Raw genomic sequence first — 13,039 nt, 5'->3', positions numbered from 1 at the left:
CTACTTATGAGTAAATTTTTTGTGATGGATTTCACTTAAAATATTTCCTTATAGGGTATCTTTTGCCAGTGAAATAAAGCCTAGTGTTAGCATTTTGTTCACATCTATCACTCCCATGAAAACGGAGCCACATTTCCCACAGTCCCAGTATCAGGACAGATCAAGAGGTAAAAGAAGAAAACAGGACAAGGGCTGTAGATCCAGAATTGTCAGCCACGACTCACCTCAAGGGAGACCACAAGATACAGCCTTTATTGTATTGCTGGCACATGCAGCTCATAGTTTAAAACTTTATCTGTAGTAGAAACAGCTCTTTTAATGGATTAAACCACTGTCTGTACTGAAAGCACTGTGTCTGCCCCCCAGGTCCTGTCTTTCACGCACCCGACCTCGTTCCACTCTGCGGAGACGTATGAGTCCCTGTTACAGTGCCTCAGGATGGAGGACGACAAGGTGGCGGAGGCTGCCATCCAGATTTTTAGAAACACAGGCCACAAAATAGAGACGGACCTGCCCCAGATACGATCGTGAGTACGCTTTTCTCAGGATAAACACCAGAGCTTTCCAGGTGTGGGAATCTGAGGGTCATTGTTTCCCTCAGGAAGATATGGAGGAGGAAGGATGACTTTTATTTAGAAGCTGCTTTTCTGTATCCTCTGTTTTCATCTTTTCTCTGTCTGACTTATCTCCTCTACCATTGGGCAGAGGAACAACCTAAAATTTTTATTTTAAAATATTAATTATCAAAAGTTACCACAGAATTTAGGATTAATATATCTTTCTAATTTATTTATTTTTCTCCAACTCCAAATGCAGTAGGTACTGCCTTCATATCTCACTCAAGAATTGTATAATCAAGGTTCTTAATGAAATGTTCATTAGTTGCTTAGTTGTTGGTCATGGTTGTTTTATCTCTAGATTACCTCCCCTCTCCTCATAAGAATGAAGTACGTTTTGGTATTTTTACTTTGGCAGCTTTAAGAGGTTGTCTTAGGATCAAAATTTGTGCTGAGAGTGTGATTTAGACTTAAGATATGGGAGATGTCTTTTAGAGGAAGAGCACATTGCTGATAGCTGTTATAATCAGATGTTCAAGGTATTTATGTCAATAGTTTCAGGTAAATTCAAATCAAACCCATTTTTCCTCATGATATATTAATAGAATGAGAATTCATGACTCCTTAAGTTTTTTTGGATTTGTGAGCTAATAGTTTAATTTAAGAAATAATTCAACATTTATTGTATATCCTTTTCATCAGCAGCACTGTAGTGGCTAATATAAAAGATCACCACTGTCAGTCCCTGCTGTCAAGGAGTTTATACTCTAGAAATGATCATCTTTATCTTTGTACATTATAGAAAAAATGATTGACACAGTGGGCCAAAGTTATTATGAGTTTTACAAGGTGGGAAAATCTATACTTTTTTTAAGGTAAAGGATGTACTTAAAAGAATTCTATCCCAGAAGGAACAGTGGAACAGGTAACTTTGGACATGAGGAATAAAACCTCTTGTTCTTAAGACTTGTTCAGTCAATAAGTGGTGTCTGACTCTTTGTGACGCCATGAACTACAGCACACCAGGCTTCCCTGTCCTTCATTATCTCCCAGAGTTTGTTCAAACTCATGTCCACTGAGTCAGTGATGCCATCCAACCATCTCATCCTCTGTCACCCCCTTCTCCTACCCTCAATCTTTCCCAGCATCAGGGTCTTTTCCAGTGAATCGGCTCTGTGTATCAGGTGGTCAGAGTATTGGAGCTTCAGCGTCAGCATCAGTTCTTCCAATGAATATTCAGAGTTGATTTCCTTCAGGATTGACTGGTTTGATCTTCTGTCCAAGGGACTTTCAAGAGTCTTCTCCAGCACCACAATTCAGAAGCATCAATTCTTCAGCACTCAGCCTTTTTTATGGTCCAACTCTCATATCCATACATGACTACTGGAAAAACCATAGCTTTGACTATAGCACACCTTTGTCGGCAGTGATTTCTCTGCTTTTTAATAGGCTGTCTAGATTTGTCATAGCTTTTCTTAAGACTAATTGGGAAGGAAGGAGGGATTATTGAAAAAGCAGAGAAGCGCAACACTGCAGCCCTCAGTAACAACCCTGGTGGTGTAACTGGATTATAGCACACTAGAAGAACAAGGAGAAAGGTTAAAGTTGACCTATGCATCATCCTTTCATTAGGCTAAGAAGAATTAATAATATATTTAACGACGGTTTGATCAAAACTCTATCTTCTTTTGTTACTGACTGGCCTTATTTATAAGAACTGTTACCTTGGTAAATGAATTTGAAAGAAAGACTTCCAACAGTGCTCAGTCAAGGAATGTATTGATATTTATGCATGAAAATCCTTTTCATTATTTTAAACCCTATGGAGACAAATATGGCACATTCATAAATTTCAAGGTAGACTTCACACTGACTAGCATATGTTCCAGTTTATTGATTGAGGTGCGTAAAGGTTTAGAGTATTGCCATTAATATCTAGCCTTCCATTATTATAAGACAAGGGTCCCCAGCCCCCAGGCCACAGATCAGCACTGATTCCATAGGTCAGTACACAGCAGGAGGTGAGCAGCAGGGGAGCAAGCACAGTTTCATCTGTGTTTAGAGCTGCTCGTTACCGCCTGAGCTCTCCCTCCTGTCAGATCAGCGGCAGCTTTAGATTCTCACAGAAGCACAAACCCTTCTGTGAACTGCACATGTGTGTGCTTCTTATGAGAATCATCCTGAAGGCATCTTCCCCTCCCTATCCATGGTAAAAATTGTCTTCCACAGACTGGTCCCCTGTGCCAGAAAGGTTGAGGAGCGCTGTTACAGTGTGACCCTTTGTCACTATTGCTCTTGGTTTGCTATCATTGACCTTATAATCTACAAAGTAGTAGTATTGCAACAGATGTTTAGCAAGTATCTTTTTTTTTTTTTTTTTAATTTATTTTTTCAGTGGGTTTTGTCATACATTGACACGAACCAGCAATAGATTTACACGTATTCCCCATCCCGATCCCCCCTCCCAAGCAAGTGTCTTTTATTAAATTTTTGTTTTGGCTTACAGATTTTCTTTTGATGTAAAAAAAAATACTTAAGTTCATTATAAAAAGCTGAAACTTTAGAAACTATAAAAGAAGCGAGTCACTTAACATTTTGATGTATATTTTATATGAATGTTTTGTCTTATCCATTTGATGTATATGCCAATTTTTTTGTATTTTGATAGAAACATGCCATACTTTATTTGCATATTTTCTTTCACTAGTACGTTCTTGTCTGTTTTTTAATGAAATTTGGCCTTTTGCTACATTTTTTCCCCATGGCTGCTTTAAAACAACTGAAGAGGATTGTGAGAGGGAAGTGGAAAATTTAGGAGTATTTTCTTAGAAGACATGTGAAAATATGGCATGGGGCAATTTTAGATTATAAATTAAAAGTGGCTTGTTTATCTCTCCATACTTATGAGGTAGCTTAAATTAAAAAGAAAATTGTTTCCTGGAGTAGCCCTTTTATTCTAGAGGCATTGCATTTCTTATATTGTACTTGAGGATGGGGAAAGGGGCTTTAAATCTTTTTATAGATCAGGTAGTTTAGAAGAGAAGCTTTCTTCAAGCATACCTCCAAATAGTTACTCATGAAGTAGGAGACAACCAAAAGAACTACTGGTGGTTTATGGGCTTTTTTAAAATAAACTATGATTTTTTTTTTTTTAGGACCTTAATTCCCATTTTACATCAGAAGGCAAAGAGAGGTACTCCACACCAAGCAAAACAGGCTGTTCACTGTATACATGCCATATTCACAAATAAAGAAGTCCAGCTTGCACAGATTTTTGAGGTATATATAATTACATATGATGTGTTTTTGTTGATTTTTATTTTTATTCTCTGTGGTCTGATGAAGCTAAAAAGTCACTTTTTTTTTTAGGCTCTTTAGTCTCACTCTAAAATATAAATTCCATGGGAGCAGGGACTCTATTTTATTCAGTACTTTAGATATTCCCTGCCTTTAGATCAGACTGTATGTTCAAATACTACACATTGAAGGATGTTTTATGTATTTTGTGTTACATTATTTTACTTAATTTTAGCTTTATTGGCTCAGTGGTCCATTTAGCTTGAGAAGCTGTTATGGACCTAAGAACCCTACTTGAAAATTAGTTTTGTTTGCCTTTCCTTATGTATGATCCTTTGCCTGATTCTGCTACTGGAAAGGTATTCCTATTGTCATAAACTGAATACAATATGAACAGAACCCAGTGGACTTAAATATTATGATCCATGGTCATTTTAAATGTTCCCACAGGACAAGAAACCCACCAACATAACTGACTTAAAAATAAGGCTGATTTGACCATGGGAGAATTTTCTTGTTTTTACTTTATGTGGGTTTTACGCTTTCCTTTTTTTTTACATTGTTTCAATCTTGTTAAATCTCAATAGGTGAAACAAGAATCAAGTGTCTAATATGACTGAAGTGACTTTTAATCATCTCTAGAACAGATTTTTTTGGGGCACAATAAATTCAGGAGGACTCGGGAACGTACACTATTCTGTACAATGTCTAAATATCTATAAAGCAAACTAGTAATTTTGACTGTTTTATTTTTATAGCCACTCAGTAGGAGTCTGAATGCTGATGTACCAGAGCAACTTATAACTCCGTTAGTTTCATTGGGCCACATTTCTATGTTAGCACCAGATCAGTTTGCCTCCCCAATGAAATCTGTAGTAGCAAATTTTATCGTTAAAGATCTGCTAATGAATGACAGGGTAAGTGTCTCATTAAATTTAGAATCATAAGATTAAGACTGTTTACATCTTTATTTGTCACAGAAACAACACGTCTGCTTTTCTCTGTGTATGATTCTCTTACTTTTTTTATTTGTTATTTGTTACTTAAAATAACATCTTGCTAAAATAAATAAATAAATAACATCTTGCTGTGTAGCTATTACTAGAATTTTTCTTCAAGAAAAAATTGAGAACATGAGATAGATGAATCATGAAGTAAAAAACAGAACCCTCAGTGTTCAAACTCAGAAAAAAATACTTGCCAGTTCATTCCTTCCTCGTTATCCTCCCTCCATTTGAATATAATAGTGAAGGCTGCAAGGGCAGGGCCAGAGCCTCAGTTCCTACTCCACGGTGTCATATTGTTCTCTGTGCTACTGATAGACAAGGCTGGCAACAGATGTGAAATTTGACACTTCTTAGATGGTGGCTGGATTGTTCATAAATTCTATTTTAAGATGGTTCTGTTTTTTGTATGTAGTAAAATACACATAATATAAACTTTGCCATTTTACCCCATTTACATTTACAGTTCACTTACATTATATACACCCATGTTCTTATTGGTTTTTCATTTTATTAAAAACAAACAAGTTTGATAACATATGTATACACCCATGTACACAAGGGATAACCCAGGAAGGCCGGGTAAATCTCCACAGTGGTTCAAGACACCACCTAACATATACATCCACATCGTTGTATAACCATTTGCCACTACCTGTTTTCAGAACTTTATCATTTCAAAGAGAAACTCTACATCCATTAATGAGTAACTCCCCATTACCTCCTCCCCGCCAATCTCTGGTAACATTTATTCTACTTGCCTGGTTTATGAATTTGCTTATTCTAGATACCTTCTTCTCATACAACATTTATCCTTTTGCATCTGGCTTATTTCTCTCAATATAATGGTTTCAAGATTTATCTATGTTATAGTATGTATCAGAACTTCATTTTGTGCCACAATAATATTCCATTGTATGTTTAACCTACGTTTTGTTTATTCATCTATTGATATATACTTGGGTGTTTTCTACCCTTTGACTGTTGTGAATAATGCTGACATGAACATTTGAGTCCCTGTTTTCAGATTTTTGGGATGTATGCCTAAGAGTGAAATTGCTGGATCACATGATCATTCTATGGTAACCTTTTTGAGGGACTGCTGAACATTTTTCCACAGTGTCTATACCATTTTATATTCCCAGCAGCCATACACAAACCTTCCTTTTTCTATACATCTTGGCTAACACTTATTCTTTACTTGGCTTTTTGATCATAGTCATCCTGGTAGTTGCAAAGTAATATCTTACGGTTTTGGTTTGTGTCCCTAATGGCTAGTGATTTTTTTTTAATGTGCTTATTGGCTGTTTGTATATCTTCTTTGAATATTGAGTCTTTTGCCCACTTTGAATTGAATAGTTTGTTGTTGTTGAGTTGTAAAAATTCTTTATATATTCTGAATATTTATGTACTGAATCCAAGAATAGAAAGATTTTCCCCTGTACCTTATGAGAGTTTTTTAGTGGTAACTCTTAAGATCTTTGATCCATTTTTCAATATAATTTTCATATATAACAGTTCAGCTTCATTCCTTTGCTTGTGGCTATATCTAGTTTTGCCAGCACCATTAGTTGAGGAGACTGTTGTTTTCCCAGTAATTGGTGTTAGCACTCTTGTTTAAAATCAATTGAACATGTATGTGAGGGTTTTCTGTCTCATTCTCTTGGTCTGTGTGTCCATACTTACGTCAGTACCGCCCATGCTGTCTTTGTTACTACAGATTTATAAGTTAAGTTGCAAAGTCAGGAAGTTTAGCCCTCCAACTTTGTTCTTCTTTTCCAGTCCCTGTTTGGTGGCTTTCTTGTGGGGTTCCTAGAGAACAGTGTTGTTCAGCATGAAAACCTTAATGAGCAAAATTTAAAATTTTTTTCTAAAAGTTAAATTTATTCAATTGTCTGTAGTCAACAGGTGAGAAGAATGGAAAATTATGGTCTCCAGATGAAGAGGTTTCCCCTGAAGTACTAGCAAAGGTAAAATTGAGTAGAACTTGATGACTGTTATGCTGAAATAATGAACATTTATAGATATCCTTTAAAAAAAAAACACCTAACACTTAAAAAGCATTTTAAATAAGGTGCTTTATTTTTAAACCAAAAGTTGTGTGTTTCTCAAATTACAGTTGTTGTTAAAGTTGGTTACATATAGATATATGTCAGCTTGTTTTGTAGACCTTCCTGTCTTGCTGAAATGATTTCAGTGAGGCTGTTTTACATAGAGATTCTAGAATATTGATGTCAGAAGCACCTCAGGTCTAGCCTGTTTACCACTTTTTATCTACAGGCATATGAATATTTATTTGGCAGAAACAGATGACTGTCATCATATTGGTAACTTTTGATAGATGTAAATTATCCCTCAGTAAAGATAATTTTTAAAGTGGTAGTCTTGGGATTCAAAACAAAACCTCTTTATCATCTTATTTGATAATCTCTCTCACCTTGAATAGCTTCATAGGCATCATTTATTCCATCAGTTCCTTTTTCCAGGTTGTCAGTAAATAAATGTAGTAAATGATATCTGCATCCTTTAGCTAATTCTTGCATACATTTCATAACAGTCTTGAGTATAAGGCTCCAAGCAATTATGACTACAAATAATTACAAAATCTCCTGGGTTTTTTGATCGAAATAGTTCTTCAGTACTACAAGAAATATTAAAGTCTATCTAGTTATTTTTAACTACTACAATCTGTGTAGTTTAGTTATTTTTTAAAAAACATACCAGTATTTTTAAATGATTTGAAAAGCAAGTGTCCAGGTGTGAAAAAATCTGAATTCAGAAGCCAGAGCCTGGGCAAGCTGTCTATCATAGTAATGTGCCTTAAGTTGCCTTATTTATTAGAAATAAGAATATCTCCCTCACAGAGTTGTTTGGGAGATTAAATAGAATAATACATGTACAAATCTGGATAAAGCACCTGGCATAAACAGAATAAGTATTAGTTCTCATTATTATTATCCTACAGACTTATTTAATAAAACATGTCTGCTGGCAGTTAAGTAATCTCACTAATCTAATTAACATAAATCTTCCCTTTAAGTGGAATTTTAAGTTGCTTTCTTTTTTTAGCATGTTAATATTTTATAGGTACAGGCAATTAAACTTCTGGTAAGATGGCTGTTGGGTATGAAAAACAACCAGTCTAAATCTGCCAATTCAACTCTTCGGTTATTATCAGCAATGTTGGTTAGTGAGGGCGACCTGACAGAGCAGAAGAGGATCAGGTGAGGTTCTTCTTCCTTTCCAGTTTTTTTTTAGCTTCAAGATGTTGGTAGAGCTTACATAAGAATTATTTACTTAATATTAGCAGTTATAATTGCACTATATGTTTTGTGTTTAAATTATGTACTTACTTCGGGTTTGTATCTCAATAATGGTGTATTTTCATTTCTCAAGACTGACCTTTTTCCAGTAAATTTGTAGTCATAATCATTATAGCAGTGTTACAGTTAGCTTCAACATTTGATCAATTAAACAAATATTTGTTGAATATTTGTCAAACACTATGAAAAACATTGCAGTAAAAACAGATAAAATTCAGTTCCTGCCTTTAAGCAACTTACCCTGTAAGTATAGTGATTGAACAAGCGTAGTGTTTTGGTGTCAGGAAAGGAATAAAAATTTCAGTGTAGATTCAAAGAAGAAAGAGTTGCACCCTCTTGGTGGTTTGCAGAAGACTATACAAGGTTCTGCAAATGCCCCCCAAAAAAAAATTGTTTCCATTTCAACACATGTTCAGTCTTCAAATCTTGTGAAATCACCATTTCTTCATACTGTACCTTTTAAGATGAAAATAAAAGTCAAATTTTTCATTTACTGGTTTTCATGTGAAATAACTGAAAAATTCTACTTGTGATGCATTCTTTAAAATTTGAGTTAGAGGATAGACTTAACTATTCATTTATGCTTTCAGTATTTATTGAACACTGTCATGCCAGTACTGCCAAACCTTTTAAACATACAATAATTTCTTCCTCTAAGGAATATGCATTCTATTGGAGGAGATAGGAAATGCACAATTACATTCAGTAGAGATGCTGAATGCTTTGATAATCTGGAGAAAACAATCAAAAATTATTTTTATTATAAGCCAAGAGTAGCTTTGCGTGAACAAATTGAAGAGTAGGGGACAGCAAGTTTTAAATTTGGGGAAACCATGTACAGTGCATAGCGAAGGCTTAATAATGAGCTCTTACAAATCAGTGATAAACAGGCAGGGTCCCCAATAAAGATGAAGAGTATATTTTGCCAGTTTATCTTTAAAAATATGTTTGACATCACTAAATACAATAAATACAATTTTAACTTAAGTGGAACCTCTTGTCTATCAAATCATCAAAAAGAAATTTTTTAAGCAATCATTACTCTGTGGGATCAGGGAAAACGGTTTCCCTCACTACTCCTGTGAACATAAATGGGCATAGTCTTGGCAGGACAGTTTGGCGTTTTGTTTCTGAGTCTTTAAAAATATTAATATTATTCTTTGGCTTTATTTTTATGTTCATGAAATTAAAAGAATCATATAAAAATGTACATACTAACATGTTCTTTCCAGTGTTTTTTTTTTTTTCATCGCAAAAGATAGGAGAATGGTCAATTGTGGAACATGCATATTATAAAATATTAGGCAGATCTTAATTAGACATTATGTATCCCATAGTTTAGCTTGGACTCTGGAATCAGAAACTTACACAACTCCCTGCTCCATTTACTAGTTGTATAAACTTGCATAAGTCAATTTTCCAAGCCTCAGTTTCCCCATCTTCCAGAGTAACATACCCAGATAGTAGCATTAGTAATTTTTTTAAAATTCCTGAATCATTTGCCTCAGAAACCATTTGAGAGTCCTTCGTTGTTACCAATGCTCGCTTTGATGGTCATGTGGTCCAAGAGTGCCATGTTTTCTCCCTTGTGTGGGAAATAATAGTCCCTTGTGGATTTAGGGCAGCTTTCCACATTTTTTGAAGTCTTTAAAATACTAAAGCTATGTTATGTTCCATTTAGCAGTTGAAGTAAGGAGATTGTCCTTTCACCACATCAGTGTCACGTCTTGCTATTTAGGTAGTTAAAGTTGACTGGGTGGGGAGTGGGGGTTCCTGGGCTTTCTAGATTCCCTTGGAAAACTTCCTATTGGAAAAGAAAGTCTGCCTCAGAGACTAGTACCCGAGAGACACTGGCTCTCACCTCCATATACTTTCCTTTTAGATGTTTGTCTGATGCCGCTTCCTTTAGGGTACAGATCACTTCCTAATTCATAGCCCTTCTATTTCATCAGCCATGTCTAGGCTTGAGATTGACTTCTGTTACGTCTGTGTAAATGTGTGTGTGTGCTTAGTCGCTCAGTCATGTCCGACTCATGGCAACACCATGGACTGTAGCCCACCAGGCTCCTTGTCCTTGGGATTCTCTAGGCAAGAATACTGGAGTGGGTTGCCATGCCCTCCTCCACAGGATCTTCCCAACCCACAGATCAGACTCAGGTCTCCTGCATTGCAGGCGGATTCTTCACCATCTTAGCCACCAAGGAAGCCCCTGTGTAAAATACGTGTATGCATTTTTAAATTGTGGGAAACAGATTTTAAATGATAAGTGAATTTTAATTTCTCAGTTTTTAGTATCAAGTTTTCTTTGATACATGTGAGTGCTTCTTAAAATGAGAAATACAGTTCCTAATGTAAATGGTTCTTGCTCGTGTTGCAGTTGGTGCTATTGTAAATGAAAGCAGAGTTCCTTATAGTAGAGGATCTAAGCTAAAATGTTAAGTAAAAATGAAGGCAGCCATTAAAAAGAATGAAATTTTGCCATTTGATACAACATGAATGGACCTAGAGAGTATTATGCTTAGTGAAATAAATCAAATATCATATTGTATGTTATCACTTACATGTGGAATCTAAAACATAAAACTAGTGAATATGACAAAGAGACTCACAGATATAGAAAGCAAACTAGCGGTTGCCGCTGGGCACACCGGAGTGGGGAGGAGCCAGGTGGGGATTAAAGGCACAAACCGCTACACAGAAGAGAAGCTGCCAGGGTGCGTTGTGCACCATGGGGAACACGGCCACGAGTTTATATCTGTGAGTGGAGTGTGATCTATAAAAATTTTGAATCGCTGTGTTGTACATCTGAAATTAATATAATAAATCAGCTATACCTGAATAAAATAAGTAAATAAAAATTTTTTAGTGAAGGCAGATAAATGTAATATCAGATAGTCACAATGATTTGAGCCTTCTTCCCTCTGTTGAGTTCAAGGACTCAAAGGATCTTTCTCATATTTGTACATTATGTCAGTTAAAGTATAAATTATGCTAAAGACCTTAACAGTCAAAAAGGGATCGAAGCGCTTTATGAATGATAGTGGTTATAGGAAATGTTTATTTCTTTCTTGTTTGTTTATAGTAAATCTGATATGTCTCGCTTGCGATTAGCTGCTGGTAGTGCCATAATGAAGCTTGCTCAGGAACCTTGCTACCATGAAATTATAACCCCAGAACAGTTTCAGCTCTGTGCACTTGTTATTAATGTAAGTAACAGTCTTATTTTGTCATGTACTTGGCCTTCAGCTTTAAACTTTTTAATACAGATTATTTACTTAATACAGATTAAGTATCCATTTACTCTGTGGATGTATGCACAAAAGGGATTGCTATCACTACTATTCTAACCTGTTATCTCCCCACAATTGTTGTTTACTTCCTTAGTATAATTATATCTTTTTTTTAAATGAAGACATTAAAAATGCTTAAAGTGTTCTTTTGTAGATGTTTGCTAGTTTTTTAAAAACTAAACAGGGTTTTGTTAATGATTTAAAAGCACTACCATTTTTAAGTAGTTTCGGTTTTGTGCTGCTCTAGGACGAGTGCTACCAAGTAAGGCAGATCTTTGCTCAGAAGCTGCACAAGGCCCTTGTGAAGCTCCTGCTCCCGTTGGAGTACATGGCCATCTTTGCCTTGTGTGCCAAAGACCCCGTGAAGGAGAGGAGGGCACACGCGCGGCAGTGTTTGCTGAAAAACATCAGTATCCGCAGGGAGTACATTAAACAGAACCCCATGGCCACTGGTAAGCAGCCTTCAGAGTGCTCGCTGTGCAGACACGTCCGTTTGTGGAGGGTTTTCTTGTATTTCTGTTGTATTGGCTTGGCCAATAAGTTCATTCACGTTTTTCCATAAGCTGGCCAGGCCAACAGTGTATAACACTGGGACTTTTATAGAATGTTGCTGTTGCAGCTAAGATGTAAGTAAAATCTAAGATTTTAGTTTCTGAGTCCTGTTTATAACGCGTAAAGGGAAGAACTGCATTTTATCTTATAGGATGAGCAGCGTGGCTTGATTTGAACACGTTGCTCTGATGTTGGAGAGTAAAGTCCCCAGCTTTGCCAGGGACTCAATCTTAAATTATCCTTTGTCTTTAGTAGCCTTCAAAATTGAAAAAAGTATTTCAGTATCACCCAGATGATATAACTGAGGGAATAACTGAGGGAAAAATGTTAACTGAAGTGGTTAAAACATTAAATTAGGGAGAGATTTTTATAAAAGCTCTTATTACTATTGTTAATAATAATGTTTTCACTCTAGAGAAACTATTATCACTGTTGCCTGAGTATGTAGTTCCTTATATGATTCACCTGCTAGCTCATGATCCAGATTTTACAAGATCACAAGATGTTGATCAGCTTCGTGATATTAAAGAGTAAGTCGTGTTGATTTTTAAAGAATTTTTTAAAATATTTTTACTTTTTAAAAAAGGCTAAATTTTTTTGTTAACTGTCCCCATTAGAATAAAAATTTTTTATGGTTTTCTTTTATTGTAAATTGTAAGTTTCATCTTACAAAATTGTTTCTGTCTAATAAGTTCTATTTGGTGGTTTTGTTTGTTTGCTATTGTTTGCAGTTAACTTTAGCTGAGTCTTTGAAATAGATTGACTTGGTTTTTATGTTATTTTTACTGTTTGTATTAAAATGGGCTTCAGCTACATCAGTTTGATCATTTAGAAAGCCATGTGAAAGCCATGTAGGGAAAATTTCTCTCTGTAAAGCTACACTTTCAACCTCAAAAGATGCCTCAAAAGTATGCACACACATAAAAGATACTCTGTGGCAGGACTATGGTAATACAAAATTAGATATGTTACACCAGTCACAGAGAGGTTTGTCTCTGGTGGAGAGACAGGCAAGT

The 13,039-nt window shown here is 35.7% G+C and overlaps 1 protein-coding gene across 3 annotated transcripts in view; it reads left to right on the top strand.

Moving 5' to 3' along the window:
• PDS5A (PDS5 cohesin associated factor A) overlaps positions 1-13,039 on the top strand; it is a 120,030-nt gene that overhangs the window by 81,595 nt on the left and 25,396 nt on the right. For all 3 annotated transcript variants that reach the window (XM_043870733.1, XM_043870732.1, XM_043870734.1), the window contains exons 19-26: positions 367-527; positions 3,713-3,836; positions 4,613-4,771; positions 6,760-6,828; positions 7,946-8,082; positions 11,264-11,387; positions 11,719-11,923; positions 12,439-12,553. In XM_043870733.1, the coding sequence (XP_043726668.1) occupies positions 367-527; positions 3,713-3,836; positions 4,613-4,771; positions 6,760-6,828; positions 7,946-8,082; positions 11,264-11,387; positions 11,719-11,923; positions 12,439-12,553 (1,094 nt within the window). The remainder of the gene's footprint in view (positions 1-366; positions 528-3,712; positions 3,837-4,612; positions 4,772-6,759; positions 6,829-7,945; positions 8,083-11,263; positions 11,388-11,718; positions 11,924-12,438; positions 12,554-13,039) is intronic.

Source organism: Cervus elaphus, chromosome 17 (assembly GCF_910594005.1).
Source record: "Cervus elaphus chromosome 17, mCerEla1.1, whole genome shotgun sequence".
Classification (NCBI taxonomy): Eukaryota; Metazoa; Chordata; class Mammalia; order Artiodactyla; family Cervidae; genus Cervus; species Cervus elaphus.
This window is presented reverse-complemented; position numbering and strand designations above follow the sequence as displayed.